We start from the raw sequence: 21,923 nt of genomic DNA on the forward strand, positions 1-21,923 counted from the left end.
ACTCACGCGAAAATCTTACATTCAAAAAATAAAAAGAATCAACAACCTCCTTTACGAAACCAACTAGTTTTGCCGATGGGCCAAACTCTGAAGTTATAACAAAAGACGGTAGGGCTTCTGCTAGTCGGGTCTGTATCATAACTTGCAACAGCGGGTTCTGTTGATCCCCCAGAAAAAGAAAACGAGAAACAGTTTTCCGAACAAAAAGATGGCCAAGCCCGACGCCTCCTTTGGATACACGGTGGAAAAGGTTATCACGGCACATGGGTTCACTACCCCGCAACCAAACAAACAGCGCAAAAACTCGGTGCATCTTCTGGATGCTGCTCCTCGAGCACCGCATGACTTGCAGAACATACCATATCTTTGCAGTTAAAGATACATTGCACACAGTCGCGCGAGTAAATATGGACAAATTGCGGTTACAAGTCTTTTTCCTGAGGTCTTCGACGACACTCTCTCAATACGGTTTTGTGCTCTTAATGTGCTGCAAGGGGGCTCCCAGATACTTGCACGGAATCGTGCTCCATCTTATTCTATCAAACTGTGCTGGCGTTGTAGCCCACTCACCATGCCATAATCCAGAGCATTTCTCTAGGTTAACTGCAGCCCCCGTTGCCACACAGAACGTAGAGCACAGCTTTAAAACTTCCGTAACACTTTTCTTGTCAGAACAAAAAAGCGCGATATCATCCGCGTATGACAATACTTTAATTTCAACACAACCCATAAAAAAACCGGCCACGTTCTTGCTTTGAATGACACTTGAACAAAGTGGCTTTAAGTGCAACGAGAACAATAAAGGTGACAAGGGACATCCCTGTCTAACAGAGGACAAAACAGGTATTTTATGTGTTAAAGAATTGTTTACGACCAGTTTAGTGGTGCACCCAGTGTACGCCATACGTATCCCGTCATATAAAACTTTCCCAACATTCGCCCTTTTTAGAACAGCCCAAATAACAGCGTGGTGAACACGATCAAATGCCTTCTGCATATCTACTTGGATCATTGCTACTTGGCCGCCTTCACTACTAACACACTCTAATATTGATCGCGCTACATGAATGTTTGACTGTATCGATCGGCCCCTAATACCACATGTTTGGTGCTCCCCAACTAATTCTTGAATAACATGCTGCAGTCTACTAGTTAAAACGCGCGCGAAAATTTTATAGTCAACATTACACAATGTAATGGGTAGATACTCAGTTACACGTCTTGCCTGCACAGTATCGGGCGTCTTTGGTATCAGCACAGTATGCGTCTGTACAAAAGAAGGCGGCAAAGCTTTAAGAGAATACGCTTCACGAATAACCTCTAAAAAAAAGGGGCAACGTGCATTTTTAAATTCCTTAAAAAATTCTCCGCTTAATCCAACAGGCCCTGGTGTTTTATGAGACGACAAGCCGTCAAAGGCACGCTCAAGCTCTTCAAGTGTGATTGGCTCTTGTACTGTTCTCTTACATCATCCGATAGCTGCGGTACTCTCTCCAGTAACATCGCGAGCTTATCTTTGTCTACAATAACATTTACACCACCAAATAGTTGCGAGTAATAATCAGTGAAAACGCATTCAATAAAATCTGTGTCACTGCTCGTGGCTCCCTCATGGTAAATAGCCGGGATTTCCTTACTAATTGCATGTTTCTGTTCTTCGTCTAGAGCCCTCCGCGTGGGTTGCTCACCTAACAAAAACTTTTCAGCACGCGCTCGCACAATTGCTCCGCGGTAGCGCTCCTGATGGAAAGAGTCCAGCTTCGCCCTTAGATTCTTAATTTCGTCCTCCACTGCACCCGGTCTACTGTTTTCACTTTTGAAAAGTTCGTTTAAAGACATTTTCGGTTCTTTCTCCTCTCTTCTCGCCTCACGCTGTAAATACGAGGACCTTTCAATCACTATTTGCTTAACCTCTTCCTTAAAGTATTCCCATTTTTCAAGGAGACATGTATCTTTCCTTGAGATCATTTTGTTCAGAATATCGCTAACACCTCTGACAAAGTCGTCATCCTTTAGCAATGTGCTGTTGATTTTCCAAAGCTGCCAATGAAACTTTTTCTTTCGCGATTCTTTTTTCCCAAGCGTCACGCTCACTAAACAGTGGTCTGTAAAAAAAAATGGGCGTCACTTTATAATCTGCTGTCCTGCTGATAACCTCAGTTGAAACGTAAATGCGATCTAATCGCCAGTGGGATGCCCGCTGATATTACGTAAAATGAAACCTGCCTCGGATTGCCCTTGCGCGCGCTACATCTTCAAGACAGTGCTCTTGCAACAATTCGACGAGCATTTCTGCGCTGATATCTCGGTTTTCCCTCGTCGATGCCCTATCTTCCGGGCTGCAGACGCAATTGAAATCATCCATGAGAACGACGACCTTATCACACTGCAAGTACGATTTTAAGAATTCAAAGAAAACTGTTCTTTCATTAGCTCTGTTGGGTGCATAGACACGCATAACACGCCACTCGCGATTAAATAAGATAAAATCGCACAGTATGAATCGGCCTCGTTTGTCCAAGACTACACGCAAGTCTCGCAGCGGCACAGACTTTCTAAGAAGCAAAAAACATCCCGCCGACATACCTACTGCATGGCTTACACACACCTCATAATTGCCTAAAAGGGGGCATAGCGCTTGTTCTATGTCGCTATTCGAGGACATTTTCGTTTCCTGCACAGCAAGAAAGTCTATTTGGTGGTCAGCGAGTAGGCGTTGCAGTTGGTACTGCTTTTTTCGCGAGTTCAAGCCACGTACATTTAATGCTGCGAACCGAATCGGCTCGCGAAAATCCAGCGTGCTCGATACGTAAGGCGTCATACGACGTGATTGTAATAAAATCCCTCTAAACAAAAGCTAATAAAAAAAACAGTATCGCTTAACACACGTTTTCACAGCAAGCCACTCACTGTGGTTTGCCTTTCCGACAGTCATCAGGCGAGTTACGAGGCTTGACTTGGACACGAATCTTTTTCAATCCAGCCTCGTGTTGCGTCGTCGTGCCGGTCCCTTCTACTTCTGTGTCTTCCATGGATGGCGTTGAGTCCCTCATTCGCTTGACAACCTGGCTCATCTCGACGTCGACGTTTGGCACCGGAACCGCGGGGCCTTGACTTCCGCTGCCGTCGTTGCCGTCGCTCGGTGGTCTTGCGTCAGGTGTCTTCTTAGTTTTCTCACCCGTTCCTTCTGCCCCTTGCATAGCTGTCTCATGAGCACTCGTTTGCGCTTCAGGGACAGGGAGTCGGACAGTCTCTGGGCCGTCCGGCCCCGCTCCCTTAAATGGATGAGGCACGGCCGGCGCGGACGCACCAACTTCCTCCTCCGCTTCGGCGTCGTCCATCATGTAGTCTGTCTGGTCCTCTGCCTTGCGGTCACGGGCCATTGTGGCATAGGTCCTGATGCAGTCCGTTGCCTCGTGGCCATAACGGTGACAGTCCGCGCAGCGGGGAACACGGCAGTCCCGGCGAATGTGTCCCGTACGACGACACCGAAGGCAGAGCGGCGCGCGTCCTGGCACTACAACGAGCACCTTACACCCTTCCAGGCGAAGCTCGTGGGGTAGGCTGTCGACGGTGTAGCCTTCTCTGAGGGTCAGGCATACACTACGGGTGTTGGATTCAACGGCCTCAAATCCCCTTTCCCGGAAGAGGTCTCTGGTGATCTCGGAGACCTTGCCATAACGCTCCAGCTTTTTTTGCACCTGGCAATTCGGGACGTCGTACGGGACCCAGTGAAGCTTGACATTCACGGCAGTGTTCGCCGGGTCGATGACGAGGCACCGCCCCCTCTTGATCGTCAGTTCCTTGGCGTCGACCAAGTTTTTGCTTGGCAGCCAGCGAATGCATCCTAAACATCCAGACGTGGTTCATCTGGTGGGGCCCGGCACTTGCCAGGTTTTTCAACACACCCAGCCGCTCGAGTTCCTAACGAAAGTCTTGCACCCGGTAGGGCCTTCCTTTTACATCACAATGCAGGAAGACAGCATTGGTAATCACGTACCCGGTTGACAGTTGAGGCAGAATAATCTGATAATCCGCAGCGGTTACAGCGACAGACGTACCACGGCCTGACGCGGCCGTTATCACCGCTCCGTCGGAGCTCATGTTATTACAACCGTCTCGGTCGAGCGTCGGAAGTGGAATGGCCATGCAAGGCACGCTTGCACAGCATGGGAACGAGCGGGAGTTTATAGGTTTATATGGTTCTCTATCGCGTTCTACTCTTAAAGGTGAACCTTAAGCGTCCTCCAAGTTTTTTCTAAGGTCTAAACCTATGTTTAGCCTGGTCGTTCGCCGAAATCTCTTCGTAGGTTGCAGCCATTAACTCTCCCAAGTTGTCCACTGGAAAGGAGACACTCCATGTTTCTATGGAGTGTTCGGTCGAAGCAGATAGTTTTCGTCACGCTTTGGAGTATTTCTTCCCCATGGACAAAAGTTATATTTTGCTTGCATATGCTGCAACTTACCCATTTGCATGGTTTATACTCTTGTCCACCTTCTGAGTCCTAAGTAGTGTTGAGACGCTCGTGATTGTGTTTGCAAAAGTCGGGCTTTCATCAACCCAATTTCGAGATGCGACAACTTAAAATGCGCAGTTCTGCGTCTCCGGTTCTAGCATACCATCTGCATCTCTTCCTTGCACTATGCAGGACAGTGACATGAAGGAACTAAAAATGCGCATGCAGAAGATCGAGGAAACGGAGGCTGGCTCTATTTAGGAAGTAAAAACGCTGAGGAATGAAGTAAACGAAGTGGAATGGCGTAGCAGACGTTTGAATCTTGAGATCCATGGCGTTTTATTTGCAGAAAATAAGAACTTACTTGCCAAAGTCAACAGCGTAGCCAAGATGCCAAATGTACGCCCAATGGAGACATGATATTGCGGCTATCCACAGATTACCCTCGAAACCAGACAAAACACTTGGAATAATCTTAAGGTTATTTAATTTAACATCGTCTAAATTGTACGCCTGGTCACAAGATAATGGTCTGAACATTAATCCCGAGAAAACAAAAGCCATCATTTTTTGGCCAAAAAACAAGAGTGCAATAATAATGCGAGACATCGTATTGAACTCCGTCCCCATAGAAATCGTCAGCACTTTCAAAACTCTCGGAGTATTTTTTTCAGAACGAATGTCATGGGATAACCACATTGAACACTTAGCCACAAAACTGTAACGTGTTATAAGACTAACAGACCGTCACGGTTCTTCCCTACCCGTTAACGTGAAACTATTTATATACAATGCCCTGTTTCAGACCCTTTTAAATTACTGTAGCCTCGTTTGGAGTCACACGAAGTTCACAAACTTGCAGAAACTATATTTATTACAAAACGAATATTTATAATTATTTGTAATGTGCCTTATGATTACCATAGTGAGGGTGTGTTTCGAAAGTTCAGAATGCTAATGATATTTAACCTCTACGACTGTAGAATATGCATCAGCTTAAAACTCGAGAACAAAACAAATACGCGTTTCTTGTCAGACTTATCCGAGTTAGTGCCGAACGATCACGTATATTAAACCCGACACATGGAATAGTGGAGGGTTACCGGCTGTAAGACAAACTATGGTACACAAACTCTACGTTACACTATACGTAAATTGCTCAACTACCTCGCCAGTAACGAAATTCGTTTATACTCCCTATCAACTAAAGATTTGCGTTCATTCTATTTGCGCTTGTGATCCTTCATTGATGCCTACTATGTTACCTGTTATCTACTTATTTGCTTGAACTGTGTAAAGATATTTTTAGAGCTGCAACAGTGTATACTGTGTAGTGTTTATAATAATTCTGATGAAGTTATTTGTCTTTTTTATGTATATGCCTGTGCGCGCTTCTTTTTTTTTTTCTTTCTTGTGCTTTTGCGTCTGTCACCGTATGGGGCTTCGGGCTCGTCAAGCCTCCACTGGAGGCTTTTTCCCTTCTGTCCCTCCAATTCATTTGGAAAATAAAGTTATTATTATTATTTTATCCTCTTTGTACGATATAGACACGATCATATCAACGCTAGCGCTGATACACTATAGCAAACCTTAAGAAAATCGTCTGTATGTATATATATATACCTGTATACTGTCCGGCAATCCCCTCGCAACACACGTAAGGAGTCTTTACTAAATAACCTACGCTAATAAAGAGCAAGATCTATGTTAAACTCGAATGGTCACAAAGTATCAGTCAAAAGGAAGGAACGAATGTTCTGGCACTAAGACTTCGTAAACATTGAAAGCCCTATATTGCTCGCCCTAATTATATACACAACTAAAAAAAAATAATAAGCGTTTGTTTAATCTATTGAAAGGATTGAAACCAGGAATTTCTAAAAATTTACACTGCACGACTGTTAGCGCGAACACGACATCGGAGCTTTTTGTCATTTTATTCAGACTGCATGACACTTCACCGTTTAAGGTACGTCTAAAATTCAGGGCTTGCCGCTGCGCTAGTTTCTTTGGCAGCCTTAATATTTTAAGGAAAAAGAACAGGAATAACTAGTGATCGCTTGCTTGCGGTCGCACTATATATAAACATTGAAATCAGGAGCATTTCTGAGCACCACCTGCCACAGGCGGAACTCCAGTAGCGGTTTTCGCTTTTCTCAGAATATTTTGACCATGCCATTATACTTTTTTTTTTCAATGTTCTTTTTTTTTTTGTGGATACGGAAACACCATTTTTTTTATTAGCCCTAAAAGCCCGTTCACACTTTTGCGACCTCTTAGAACTGGGTGTTTTGGAACCTCTTACAACGAGAGGACACACTGGTGCCATCTGTTGGATAGCAGTGTAAACCTGGCGGTCCGGCATCTTTCCTATTTCTCTGGCGCAAGATTCTTTCTTTCTTTTCTCGAAAAGATTTTGTCAACTTTATAAGCCAGCCTTTCTCATAGGTGTTACGCACATTTGATCTCGAAAATCCCGCAAAACCTTCGCTCTTATAAAATGCAGTTCCAGGGTCACCGCATAGATGGCGCCAGCGTGCCAATGTCAGCGTGCCAGTTTAAGAGGTTTCAACAAACCTCGTCTCTCTCGGTCGTACTCGGTTGCAAGAGTGTGAACGCTAAAAAAAAGTTGATTTTAATACCAACCAAGGCGTTGCTATCTAGGGACTGTTCAAGGTTTATAGATAGCTAAAAAGAATATTATAATTGCGTGTTTTATGTGTAGCTAAAATTACTTCGAAGCCTACTTTTTTTAGGTTGCAGCTTGATTGAAATCTGCGAGCATGCACAGTATATAATCATTGAGCTCTATTACGAAGCAAGAAACATTATGAAAGGAAAGCATTAAATAACTTATCTAAGCAGAAATTGACTTGACATTCCAGGGGAGCTTATACAAAACAACAGAGCACCAGCATTATAATCAAAGCTTTGTTTCTTTGGAACATCAATCTTTATCGTATAAATTCTACCCAGCCTCGGCTTCGAAACACGCGGCCGGCATCCAGTAGAAACGGCCGGAGGTCAGAGCTGTTATTCGTAACTCGACGGCATGGTCGCCGCACGATCGCGGCGTGCTTTTAGATAACGCCCGCCAACGGGCAAATATTTTGGGGTGTCGGAAGCAGCTGGACAATGTATACCCGGCCATCCTCTTGAGGAGAGACAACATCAAGACGGACATAAACGAATTAGGCCTCGAACGGCAAGCAGGAAACGACAGAAAGAGGGCTTCAGCTAAGGGGGGCGTGCAACCTCATTTGCTTTAGTGTTTTCCTCCACCGTCTAGAGCGGCTGAGTGGTACTTAATCCGGACAGTCAGAGGGGAACAGGAAATTGGCAATGGGTGGGAGGGGACGAGACTCTCAACCTAATCGTCGTGTCTGATCAGCAGCTTAGCGCCCGAAAACTGCCAGATCGGGTATTCACGACAGCTGACCCGTGCATAGACACTTTTACAGATGGATACGTTGATCATAGTCTGAATGCATCAAAGTTACGTTTTCCTCTATGGAAATTGAACATAATGTATATATCAGTTTATGGAGTGTTCCAGAAAGGAATAATACAGAAGTAAATGAAAATTGGGTTTGGAATGCCTAGACAACAAGAGACTGGACTTTTTCTTTTTTGAGCATAAAAATAGTTTTATTAATTCCAAAATTTTGTCTGTCCGTCCGTCCGTCCGTCCGTACCAGAAAAAACATTGTCGCAATATTGCAGATGATTGCGTGCTTTAAAAAGAAACGTCCGCTACAGATCCTGATAAGTGTATGAGCGATATTTCTCAATGGCGTAAGGACGGTAAAATGTTACTGAACAATTACATGATAGTTAGTATAACCCTCAAAAAGACACCCCTAGTATTTAACGGCTCTATAGACGACGTTGCGTTACGAACTGCTCATAGCTTTAAGAACTTAGGTGTCATAATCACTCCTAATCTTAGTGGAATAGTCATATATCCTTGATCCTTAAAAAAAGCATCGGCAAAGCTCTGGTCAGGGAAAGGGCAGTTAAGGCACTGCACATCCTAAACTAAGCTTGTAATTACCAGCGCATGAGTTCGATCGATTTTAGAGTACGCGTACGTTGTGTGGGACGCCATAAGAAAGGTGAATATCGCACAACTCGAAGGCGTGTCAAGAAGAGGCTTCGCGCTTTGTTTCTAATGAGTATAGTAGAATGGTGTTCAATCACGAAATTTTATCATCAATCTAAAATTGACCCTTTGTCCGTCTATCGAAGGACTAGTAGGCTCAAGCTCTTATATGCCATTGTTTATGACTCATCTCGGTTCTCGTTTAACAAAGTTATCAATTTTAATGCCTCACGTCCCACATGTCACAAACATTTAAACACGATTTTCCTACCCATCTGCCATACCGGGTGTTTAAAATATTTTTGCACACATACAATTAACGAATGGAACAGTCTTCAATCTAATATTACTTGTGTCTCCTCCATTCAAAAGTTTTCGAAAATGATTCAGTTCATCGACAGTTTAGCTATTGTTTCGTATTTACTTTTTGTGCAGATTTAAATTTCACGCTTTGGATGTTACAATTGTGAATGCCTCAGCCCGCCTTGGCAGCCAATTGCCAGCTGGGTGCATATGTAAATAAATAAATAAAACACGTAAAACCATTTGTGGGGAGTAAACACGAAGACGTATTTGAAGACTGGTCTGCAAAGGGCATCCAGAGACGGCACAACTGATCGTATTTTCTCACTGAAAAATACGATCTTTGCAGGCGCGATGAGAATGGCGTTTCAACTCCTCAATGATTTTGAACAATTAGTGTTTTCAAGTTAAAACGTCTTTGCTACCTCGTCATTCGCTAGACGCACTCTGAAAACCGCTATGACTAGCGGACTACATGTTTGGTGAGAAATATATACGCAGACTTTAAGAGTGTACAGGGTGTCTGCGAGAGCTATCCAGTCGCAAAAGAAAAAAAAAACGCGTAGAAGTTAGTTAATGAACAAAGTTATCTGGAAATCTCCAGAAATATGAATTTAAGTGCGGCATCTATCATACAAAAATTTTGTGAGTGTAGGTTTTTAGAAATCACCTCAAGGGAAAAAGAAAATTGTGTTATTCCATTGCAAAGAAATATAAACAACACAAAAACCGTTTTGATCCAGCTACTCCCAGATCGCGCCACATTTAACAAAAACTTGAAAACGTCTTCGCCATGAACATTCGAAAGCAGAACCAGCAGATCTGAGCGTGAGTATAGTACCATCTACCGATCTGAGTAAAACATCATATAGTATATGGTTTTTCCGTTCGATAGCTGGTTATATTGCTCTGTTTTTCTTTGAAAGCGCAACGAATGACATTTCTGAAATCATGGCGACTTCGATTCGAGGCGTTATATATATTTACTTTCTGTACCCAACATCGTATTTCAAGTAATCTCTCCTTTGATCAGCTTTATAACCTTATAAAAAAAAAAAAGTGTCGACCAAATTTATGCACCCAACAACACTCCAGGTATCAGTTCCCGATTGATCGCCATATTTTTTTTTTTCGTCGCATTTTTGTGCGCGCGAACTCTGCGCATCAATAAATCAATTTTAAAATTCAGAAGCGATGTAGCCCAAGTGTGCCAAGAATAAAGCTGCCTAAAAAAAAAAATATTTGAAATTATGGGATTGTCGTCAATTTATGCGTACTGGGACTAATTTTGTGTCCAGCACCAGTGTGCAACCTATAAAAAATGGTTATCACGTGCTACGGCCATTTTATCGCTTGGCTTGTTCATTTGGCTGAAAATTAAAGCGGATGTGAAGGCTTCCTTGAGAGCAGAACGATTAGTTTTTGTGTACAGCTGAAGGGGACAATCGGTTTCACTTGAAGCTAACCAAGTTCGCACTCTCGGAAGCCGATGCTTGCACACTGCTCCGCGGAACACTACAAACAAGAATCGCTTGTATACCTTCAATCAGTTTAGCTAATGAGAAAAAGGATGGTAGCATGCTTCAATCTCCATGTAATTTCTGTCGCAAAGAGGAATGACGTCTCACAGCCACCGAAATTGCATCATCACTTCAGAGAGATACCGTTTGCTTTTTTCATTGTATAATATTAGACAGTTCTAAGCGCTAGAAGTATCAGTTAACTGCCATGCATGCAGTCATAGTAAAAAAAAACAAAAAACGCGGCTTTGTTTCTGCGATTTTTTGTTACAGAGTACGCCAATATTCCAAAACACTGCTTGTCTTCTATAAAGGCTTGCATTTCTATCCCTAGCAAAATCGTCACTTTCTTGAGGGTTATACTCAGTACATCACCGTCTCTGTTCAGCAGTCTCCTCTTCAGTCCGCTCTTTTCTCTTGGGAAGCATTCTGAAGACTGCGGCACGTACAATGAGCCAGCACCTCCTTGACAGCTTTAAGGCCCGCGCGTTACGTCACATGACGTCACGTCGGCGAGGCCTGCACGGGCGCTGATTGTATGCGAGTGCCCGTGCCGGCCTCCCGGACGTGACGTGATGTGACGTAACGCGCAGGCTTTAAAACTGTCTAGGAGGTACTGAGTGAGCGCCTCGTTTCGCGACTCACTTATGCGCGTGATAAGGAGAGGAGAACAGCACACGCAGGCCAATACCTACTAGATAAGAAAGCCTAAGTGCTGAATATCCCTGCGTCACTATAAAGGAGGTCACTGTTGCCCAGAGATAGGACGCGACTACGGCACCAGCATGCGGTCGCAACTCGTGACCAATCAGCCGAACGATGACACCGTAGTCGCGTCCAATCTTTGGCCTACGGTGGCCTTCTTTACTGACGAAGAAAAATTCAGTACGTAGGCTTTCTTATATAGGAGCTGTTGCGCAGGCGTATATTGAAGACAGAAGGATGGCACGTGTAGCTCACTTTCCCGCTAATGCGTTTAAATGTTTCAGAGGGTGAGGGGGGAGCGACTTAAAGATGCGTTACCGGCATTGAACGTCGGCCACGACGTTGGCTACTAAGATTATACATTATGGATGGAACCAGCTGAACATTTAAGGAAGGTGGCCTTCTTTACTGACCTACTAGCTCAACTTATTCCCGTAATAAGATTATACAGCCATTGCGGCGTGTTACCGTCACAGTTATTATAAAATAAACAATACAAATAAATGAAGGCATCATAATGCAGTGCCCACCCTATGACTTCTCGCATTTACAGATGTGTAACTTACTGAGAGCGTTTCAATCCCCACAGGATGTTTTCTTATTTTCTTTTTTTGTTTCTAACGCGAGAAAGTGGAATTATACATTCGCTAATGGTGACGCTTTTTTTCTTTTACGAATTGATACTTACTATACGTAACCTCTTGGTGCATCCTGCTGCAGTTCGATTTAACTGCCCCGAAAAGCGAAGCGATGTGTACCGGTATTGTGGCCTCTGGACACAATCAGTTGCAATTTACATGATCATGTTATGCTACTCGAAGTACTTATATATAATATGCTTACCCAGGTCAAGCGTTAAATATACTTAATTTATCCTGTGTCACCCATGAGGTAACTGATTTTCAAAAGGGACGTCAAGGAGAGAGAGCACGGTAAGGGCCTAAAAGGTTTTTCACACCTTCATGAAACACGCTTATCTCGGCGATCTCATCCACCACGGCGCCTCGACAGGATTAATGAATGTTCGATGAAGCAATAAGTCTCCTGGAATCCCATTTTAGCCATCACGCTTGTCCGAAACCTAATAAAGAAAGGAGGTTGCATGTCGGATATTATTTTCTTCTTTTTCGCACGTAGTCTCGCGGTTGTGCGCTGCGGTACAGCAATGAAGCAATGCCGGAGAAAAATGACTCGTGGCTGGGCTTCCGACCCCGTTTGAATCCGGTGTGATCACACACCGGCTCCTCCTCTTGATAAATGAGGGACCGTAGAGAGCAGCGTGGTCCTTTCTTCGAATATCGACCAGATGGTTGCAGAAGGATCTTGGATATTCAGTTCACCAAAAAGATAAATTATGTTCCTACACTGATTGAACGAAGTGAACACCATCAATCGGAATGTTTGTGAACTCGCATTTTTCTTGCAGTTTTTTAACGCAGTTTTTGTTGAATAAGTATTGTTCAAAAAGTGATGCCCCACATTTTTTTTCTTCTCGAAAACTGTCTCAGAAAAATGTGTCAAATTTACACCAAATATAACCGCTTTTTTTTTTTTTGCATACGTGCTCTTTTTTTTCAGATAGCCTCTGCTCAGTTTTCAGTCTTTACGCCAGCATGAAACAAGGTCATGCGTGCCTTTCCTACCTGCTCGTTTTCTGCTCATGTGGCCATGTTGTCACTCCACGGACTATGCTATTGTTGTTTTAAAACCTTATTCAGCGCAGTGCAGCCTTTAGTGGCCTAAAAAGACAAAGAAATAACCCGTTGCCAGATTAGGCTTGTAAAGGGGGGGGGGGGGGGGGGGGGGGTGAGAGTACATTCGAACAAAAGTTGGCAATTGCCATCTGAGTTTGAGACCTTGTGAGGGCGGGCATTGTGAAGCCGGATATAAAATACCCTTCTATTCCTCTTATTCTACACACGCCAATTACGTCAATAATTATCATTGCACTTGCTTTGCCGACTGAATGCTTAAGGGTCAATTGTCGACTTGTGAATGTTAATCCGCATAAATGAATTCATCGACGCGCTGAAAAACGTCTCGGTTGGTGGCGGTGGCCGATCAGGCAACGCCATCTCGTCGCCTTCCGAAGTCGTAATTATTTTCACCCAGCATCCAACCGTGCTTCTATCGATTGTATAACTTTTATATTCAGCACACAAACGGTTACGCGTTTTTTTTTTTTTTAGTTTCTTTCTTCGCCACAAGAGACTCAATTACAGCTCGTTGCTTCTGACGCGCAATCTCAGACACGTACACAATGTTCGCGGACTGCTACAACAGCGTTTTTTGCGAGGTAAACGTGAAAGTACACACATGTATGCATCAAATATCAATGGTGCAACTTGTACATTTTCATATTACTAACTTTATTTTTGGGTGGGAAAAAAATGTGGGGCATTACTTTTTGAGCTGCCCTCGTACGTCTGCCAACTAGCTGATTGCCCTACTTTACAGTAAAATACTAAATTCCTGTAGTCAGTGATGTCAATGAGTACCTGACATGCTTCAATCTCGAAGTTTATTATATAGAAAACAAGTAGATTGGTGGTAGACGGACTGGTTTGCCAACACTACCATAACACTAACTAGTGCGGTGTTTTTTACCTTTTCTTCAAGTTATCAGTTATGTTTAGCATGGCTTAAGTAAGTTACACAATTCACTTGTTTGCTAAGTTCACTATAGAGCAAAATATAATAAATCTACTTGTTCATTTTTCTTAAGTAGCGTTTTTTTCCTCCTTTTGTTTTCAACCTTTCCTGTCTGTCAGGAATCTTCTGAATAAAATGTAGAACAGTCATACTATGAGAGACAGCCGTGTCGGTCTCCGAACCACTGATTAATCTGATTTGATTTTATACAAACACCTATATAAACTTTATTCACATTAGTATTTCTGATGTGCGTAAGGGTAACTCAGCGCTTTTTTACAGCTTTTCGGAAGTATTAATAGCTTAGGACCGCGCAAGACGCTTGCCATATTCAAGTTGTCCGGTGCAACTATATATCAATTATGAATAAATCGTTTAATATAATAACAATATTCGTAACAATGGTTATTATGAAATATTCATCAGTGACTTCAATCATTCCGATAGATATTTTTATCTGTATATGGAAGCACCGTAAGCGAATTTTCTTGCAAACCAAATGGTAAATACATTTAACAGTTACTTTCAAAAATGTAACTATATTTTACACGTCATTCCTCCCTCGAAATAAATCCCAATTCAGGTATACTCGTAAGAAAATTGTAACATTTTCGCTCCAACAATCTAGCATCTGTCGCTTCACGTATTCATAGCGCAACATTGTTCCCGGGGACAAGACATTAACATCTGAAACCTACTGCTTCGTTACTATCATAATGTATACTTTCTTTTAACGCAAAAAAAAAAAAAACATAATTTTATTTGTCGCTTACTGTAAGAGCTGGATGGCGCAACTTACAAACCATTTTGCGCTATTTTCTTAATGATGATTTTAGGTGTTATTGGTTAACGTGAACCTGGACACCTATACGCACATAATATTCTGCCTCACTAATTGTTATTTATTTGTTCCTTCTGTTTGCCCCTACAACGTCAATACACTTATAGAAATGCTTTCCTAGTGACAAAAAGGGGGGAAGTCGCATTTGTGAAGCTGACACTAAACAGCAATCGAACCACGATATCACCTAATTGCAATTCCGAGCGCATCGCGGGTCAATACACACACGAAATATTGTGAGAAGCGCATAAGTCTTCAACCAGGACAGCTCTCAAACGACGTTCACACATCAGACACGATGGCTCCGACGCTACACGGCACACATTATAAAAAAACGTCACCGCGTGAAGCCACCCGACATTCATTTATTATATGGTGAGCAACAGTCACTTGTCGACAAGACCGGGCGAAACAAATGAGGCAGACGCCTTCGCCAGCGTACCACTGCGGCCAGCCGAAGCCGGTGCGCAAGGCCTCGCGTGCCACGGCGAATACCCGCTGCCCGCGAGCTGTCAGGGCGGCAGAATTCGCTCGGGGCACGCACACGAGTCCCAAGGCCATTACTTCCGGCTCTGGCCGCGGGTCTTCCCGCCTCGCCCGCTGCTCGGTCGGCATTCGGCACCGAGCTGGGACTGCCGGGGTGGCATCCGTGCTCGCCGCCACCCAAGTCGGGCCGAGGCTGGAACGGGTTCCTTTCCGGTGTCCTCCCGACTTTGTCACGCTGGCACGGACGAATGCGGCCCAACGAGTCAACACATTTCTGCGGGGCTCCTTCCGTGCGTCTGTGTACTCTACTCGGGCGTAAAGTTCAGAGATGAAAGGAGTCCCGCATGCTTCTTGCGAGTAGCGACATTCTTTGTCGCGCTGAGCTCGACCGAAAGGGAACCCGGCAGCCGTGCGAGAAGAAGTTTGCTCCGCGCGGTTCGCGACCCGTGCCAAGACGAAGGAGAACGCATTGCGCCTCACCTCAGATGTGTAATACTGGGTGTTCATTTTTATCGAACACATATACTTTTTAAGTAATCCGTAAAAGCTACGTAAATGCGGTATGCACCGGTGAGTTGTACGGACAGGCGGATATTATGTTCAGCAGGTGATGTAACTAAGACACGAAGAATTAACGAAAAATCCTTAATTACTTTTTTATCAACATTTCATGGCTCATGAATATATTGAAGCAATTGAGGCAATCAATGTTGAATGCCAGCCCAATTAAACACAAAATCTAGATCGAGCACGCAGTCGCAGGATTTCATTGTAAAATTTTCTTCTGAAAATCTGTCGATACCGGAATCTAACGCGCGATGCACGCCGAGAGGACAAACCTCGTTTGACGCCGGACGGTCACGTGTTCATGACAAAACAATTATCGTCAATGTTTTGCTTCGCAGCGCGTCGGGGCTGATTGCAGTCGGTGCTCCCTAGCTGGCCAACCATGGCGAACTAAAGCGGTAAGCCACCTTAACGGCCGCGAAATGTTGCTTTGCTTTGCTGCGAGATATCACTGAAGAAAAAAACACGTTACCCTTCGGCTGGCATTGCGCGTTAGGTTTCGGTATCGACAGATTTCCAGAATCAAATTCGATCATGAATAACTCAAACTGCGTGCTCGATCCAGGATCTTTTACAAAAATGGTCTCGCCTTCAACACTGATTTCCTTCATGTTTTCAATGGGAATATGACTCCTCAAATGTGAAATTAAAAACATAATTAGTGATTTTACGTTAATTAGTCATTTTAGTTACATTTTCTCTTGAATATAACGTCCTCCTGGCCGTATAACTCACTTCCACGAACCGCATTTCAGTTGCTTTCACGTTTTTTTTATAATTTTTTATCTGTTCGACAAAAAAAAATTATATTTTTGAAAACGAGGTGCTGAGAAGACGACCCTGAACACCAGTACCGATGCATGCCGTAGTTGCGTCCTATCTCTGGGTGACAGTGACCTTCTTTATAGTGACGCAGGGATATTCAGCGTTTAGGCTTTCTTATCTACACTCTAAAAAACGCCCGTGCGTCTGCTTTCCCCCACAACACTCGGAGAGCCAATCGCCGCAACATACGGAGGCAGCTCAGCGAATGACGACGCTGAAACATGTGTTTAGACCCAAAAACGCAGCCTGAGCTCTGACATTAAGCAATGCAAGCGTGACGTTTTGCAGTGCTTAATATCACAACTCAGACTGTGTTTTTCGGTCTAAACATATGTTTCGGCATTGTCATCCGCTGAGCTGCCTCGGTAAGTTGTGGCGATTGGCGCTTCGATTGTTGTGCGTGAAAGTAGACGCACAAACATTTTTTAGAGTGTGGGAGGAAAATCATGCTCCTACTCCGTATCGGGGCACTGAAAACAGTGTTCCTTTGTCGCGCACCAGGTTTTGGCAGGACGCGGAGCAAGTGAAGGTTCTGTCTTTGCAATATACTCGAGGTCGTAGAAGCCTGCCTTATTAAAAAATAGAAAAAAAAAACAAATAGCGATCACTAACAATGAATAAAAATAATGGCTCAAAGGTCGACTACACAAACCTCGTCAGGGTTCTTTGTTCTGAGGATTGCTAGGCACCATTGGAAACTATGAGACAAACGAAGTTGTTGCGTTCTCCTATGCGCCAATGCATTTGATGGAAACATTTGTGGATGAATCTAACACCTTATTCTTTTTTCGCTCATGAATCCTTACACATATACGTACAGGACGAGATTGAACAAGAACAGAAGTGCTGTAGCTGACAAAAACAAAATAAGTATAAAAATTAATCGGCCGATACGTAATTAATATACGTTACAGATTGCTCTTGGCAAAGACTAAAGATAAACAGCGAAACTCAGCAAGGTCTCTGCTTTTAAAATTTCAACCCTATTTTTTATTCGCAACTTCAGCGCGCCACTCGCCCTCCTGCGGACGAACGGAGAACCAGAGGAGCGGGGACGGCTGTGGTGGCCACCGTTACTGGATCCAACTCAGTTACGGAACTTCCCATAGACGATGTACATTTTAGGGGGTCCGAAACCGTGTCCGTTCTTGTTTTTTTTGCAGTTAGGTGGCGCTGCCGGCGCATTATTCTACGTGTTTTCTTCTGCTACTGCTCCACGGCTGCTTGCGAGTCCCGACTCCTCTCGAGATTCAGCGTGGTTTTTGGTTAATTTTTGCCCTTTCGCCAGTAAAAATTACAATTTGAGCATGAAAAGGGCTACGACCGTTTTGGCATACCGTTTGTATTATTGTGAAATGCTGCTGCCTTAGCTGCGCTTACAGCGCGAAGCGTTTCGAACAACCCAAATTCGTCGGCGCCACAATCCGGTGGCTACAATCAGGGCAAGTTTGTATACACTGTAATAGTAGATGTGCCGATGACTACCAACTGCAGCAGAAACAATTTGAAAGTTGTCTGCAACTGCCAGAAAAAGCGCCACGAACATCCGTATGCTCAGTAGGCCAGATGCAACGGCCACAAGCGCGCCGTCAATGATGATGATGGCGAGTATTAACGCGGAGCGCGCGCCCTCTAACAGGCGCCACGCAAAGGGACCTCCCTCCGGAGCGGAGTTCCAGAACTGAGTTGGTTCTAACTTCTAATAACGTTGGTGGTGGCGGCGGCGCGGAAACGGTGGCAGGGACTGTCGGCCGTGATGCGTGAAGCCGTTTTACCGAAAAAAGTGAGCGCGTTAAAAAAGGAATTCTTGTGCTCTGTCTTGCAACAGCCTTCCACGAAGGACCGGTATGTCTGATTTTATTAGGGACTTTTTGTGTATCGCATACGCTGCATATTTCTGGTCTTGTGCATGACCGCCGGCTCAGTCTGTGCTCAACATGACGGAAAACGCTCCTGCTAATAACGAAGAACTCTACAGTACGGTCTACGGAAAGTCTATTCTTTGCCATAAGTAGGAGAAAACTCGTCGCGCAACGGTATGTCGAGCAATACAAATCGGGAATGAGTTCGCGTTTTAAGGCCGTTACAAGGAACATGACCATTTATTCCAAGCACTTTAAAAAGACAGAATACCCGTACTTGCTTCCAGGAAATTACAAAGCAAGCAAAGAAATGATCGAAGCATTTTAAGCGCGTCTGTGTTAGCCAGCCGTTCGTGACGAGAGATTAGAACGCGCATTTTTGCCCAGAGGGACCGCAATGTTGCAAATTACACGGTTAAAAACATGTACGTTATATTAAGATATTTATTTTTCATAGAGCAATAAATCAAACCCCTAAACACGCCGATTATGTTAATAGGCAGTTTTTGCATAGCGCACGACACCCCTAAACTTCAGTTGAACGTACAGCGCACTGAAGTTCATTTGGCGCTACCAACTTTCACAAGCGGCTTGATAGCCAAGTTGTGCAAATTATGAAAATAGCTTAAGTAAGTGTAATTGACTGTAAAAGGTAATCGGGGTTTTCTGAGTTTTACAGCAAAACCTCGGTGTTTTTTTTTTTTTGTTTTTTTTTTGGTACTTTTTGATGCGTACTTTAGCTGTTTAATATTTTATTGCGCCGTCATCAAGCCTCTCGTAAAAGTTGGGGCCGTCAGTTTGACGTCAGTGGGCTGCACGGCAAACTGAAGTTTTGGAGTGTCCTATATGTGACAAAAAGTGTAAGGGCTACAGCATTTTTTTTTTCTTTTTTTGAGTGATGGGCACGGCAACGCTCCTGGATCGCACTGAAAATAGTGCTACAAAGGCGCAGCGCCAGCTTGCGGTTGTTACCGCGGTAGCCCGCGGTAACAAACTTTCTATCAATAACCATAGAGCAGTTTGATTGCGTGTTGCAATACACTAAAACCGAAACGGTGAGCAGCGAGTTTTGAGGCTGGGACGCGAAGACACCAATACTGTGAACGCCGCTCTTCTGAAGCTTGACGGTCACCCTTCACGGCTTTACTTTTAGAGAACTAATGGCCAGGCAAAGCGCGAACATATCTTCATCGCCCTCAAAAATATTCTGCCACAAACGGTAACGTGGCCGGTGCCTAAAACGCGCTCGCTCACCACAAAACTTGGCAATTTGAGGTTTCTGCAACTTTTAAATAACAACTTGCTCGTTTTCCTAACGTGCATTAGCATCTCCGTCACCTGTAATATGGCCCCTCCCTAACCGCTTCGCATTTGTAGGCAAATAAATCATTTTTAGCGCGCAGCGACAGCGAGCAGGCGCACGGGATATCCTGGAGAATTTATCCTCGTCTCTTCCGCCATCTCGGAACTACCGCCCCGCCACCTATAGGGCGTTGGAGTTGCGAATACGGAAAAACAATGTCGCTATTTCGCAACAGGATAAAGTAGCAATTCATACTGGTAACGCATTACTTCAGGACCTTAGGTAAATGTTTGCCCAACAAAATAAAATTAATTATAATGCAGCACAAAAACAATTCCTTTATCATACTGAGATCTGTCGCAAGACGTCAGTGCCGTTCCAAAGAAGCTCGAAATAAAATAAATTTAATAACGCTTATTCTGCCATTTACTACTCTTTCACAACACATTATCAAAGACATTCAAATCTTCATCGTCCATGTTTGTTTCGTGGAGTACAAGGCAAAGGACCTCCACAGCTTTAAATTCTTGCTGCTTCCTAAGTTACGCTGTTCCTTGAGCCCCTTCCATGGTGAACAGGGTTCCTTCTGACTTTATGTGAACGCAGAGTACATTTCACCTAAAGTGACATTTCGAGAGGGGCATCTAGTGCATCCGAACTGCACTCCCGATGTTTGGATATTATCCCAGCTCGAGACACTTTACCCGGCTGCTTTCGAGCGAGAACAGCGCCTCATCGACTGAAACAAGAAATATGGAAAACAAAAGACTGAGAGAGAGAGAGAAAAGAAAATGATAGACTCCGGTTTCGAATTTGCTCAAACTGGGTCACCTTCAGTTATTTCAACATCTGAAAAGTGCAGACGCATGGCAGAGAAATCTTCACTTACAATGTTTCCTCATATGTATGCAAATCTTCATTCCACTAACCCGTTTTATTTTTTCTAGTTTCCATGTCACTATTTTTTGGTCATTCATTTTTATCCTTTTCGAAGATTTCATCTAGATCAGTGGGGAAAAGGGCAATGGCATATGCTTATTTTATGCTGGAGCAGACACATTTCTGGGTAGGGAGCCTGAAACTAAAAATAAAGAGACGTAATTTTTGCATGGGTGATCTTCCATCCCTTCACGGAGTTGTAAATCAAACTTACAGCCAACGATGTTCGTTATAAAATTCAAAGGCCACCTGCGCTACGCACCAGCAGCGCTCTCAGATATTCCTACATGTATTGTGGCCCACAATAGAAAGGAACACTGATCGCCCATCTTCCTCGAATAAGCTCTGGAAATAACGAACCGTATCCACGCCCAGATTTTCTTTACCGTCTTTGTGAGAAAATGCGCCTTCACAATGAGCCACCACAACTGCATTAACATTAAAGCACAATATTGATCGCCGGTCTTGATAACGCTAATCTGGCCATCGAAAGTACAATAATTGGTGTCCGTTGTGTCTGGCGGTGTAGTTTTTGTTTAAGGATTGCAACTTGATCAACTCAAGGAAAGCGGATGCGTATAATGCATCTAGATTTGCAACATAATTTTGTATTTTGTATCAAAACCAAATCTTAGCACTCATTCATTTTTGCGTAGTTACTGCGTTAGAAATTAAAAAAGAAATTATACGAAAAGTATGGAGTTAAAAACAATTTAGTTTCCTTTGTCAAACAACGTCTCTGCAAATTCATTGTCCTTCTAGTGAATCGAAATATGAAATAACCGGTTGATCGTCGGAAGAGCAGAGACATTAAGATATTTATTGAACAATCCTTGCTGAATAATATGAATGAAAGTACAGTAGTGCACATTATGTTATCGTTTACCTAGTTTGTATTTTTCGTTTGCACTTCATTGTTAGCAAATATAGCAACGTAGTTCACAGCGCAGGTCCTGGAACGTGGGGCCCTGAACTATTTTCATGAGCTAAGTAAAGATGGACTAAGCCATACAATATTTACTCTATGAGCTAATATTGATGCTTCACTATTTACATATTTCTAAAAATTGGGAAGCAGGAAAAATCTGATCTGGCATGACATATGTGACATGAAAAACGCATGCATTAAGGGCGACACATCTAGGATGGACAAGTGATCAGCAGTAGTTTTCCCCCTCCCACTGGTGTAATGCTTTCGTCCGAAATACTGTTTTTGTGGAATGCGTTAATGTTGCGCACCAACTCTGAAGAAGATTTATGTTCACAAAATCCTGTGTGAGTTAATTTCGCGTGCCGATGTCGTGTTCGGGCAATTTACTTCAAACACGATATCGCTTTTTTTACTTCGCCTGCAGTAAGGG

General features: G+C 43.6%; 1 protein-coding gene and 1 pseudogene across 1 annotated transcript; one reads left to right on the forward strand and one right to left on the reverse strand.

Moving 5' to 3' along the window:
• Nucleotides 1-2,906: 2,906 nt before the first annotated feature.
• Nucleotides 2,907-3,635, reverse strand: LOC115310446 (the record flags this gene model as incomplete). Its single annotated transcript, XM_040210835.1, has 1 exon — nt 2,907-3,635. A coding segment is annotated over one exon (729 nt), but the record flags the coding sequence as incomplete, so codon positions are not given.
• A 4,631-nt stretch (nt 3,636-8,266) lies between these two features.
• Nucleotides 8,267-21,923, forward strand: part of LOC121046627 — a 33,995-nt pseudogene continuing 20,338 nt past the window's right edge.

This window comes from Ixodes scapularis, unplaced genomic scaffold, assembly GCF_016920785.2.
Source record: "Ixodes scapularis isolate PalLabHiFi unplaced genomic scaffold, ASM1692078v2 PGA_scaffold0__279_contigs__length_252992795, whole genome shotgun sequence".
Lineage (NCBI taxonomy): Eukaryota > Metazoa > Arthropoda > Arachnida > Ixodida > Ixodidae > Ixodes > Ixodes scapularis.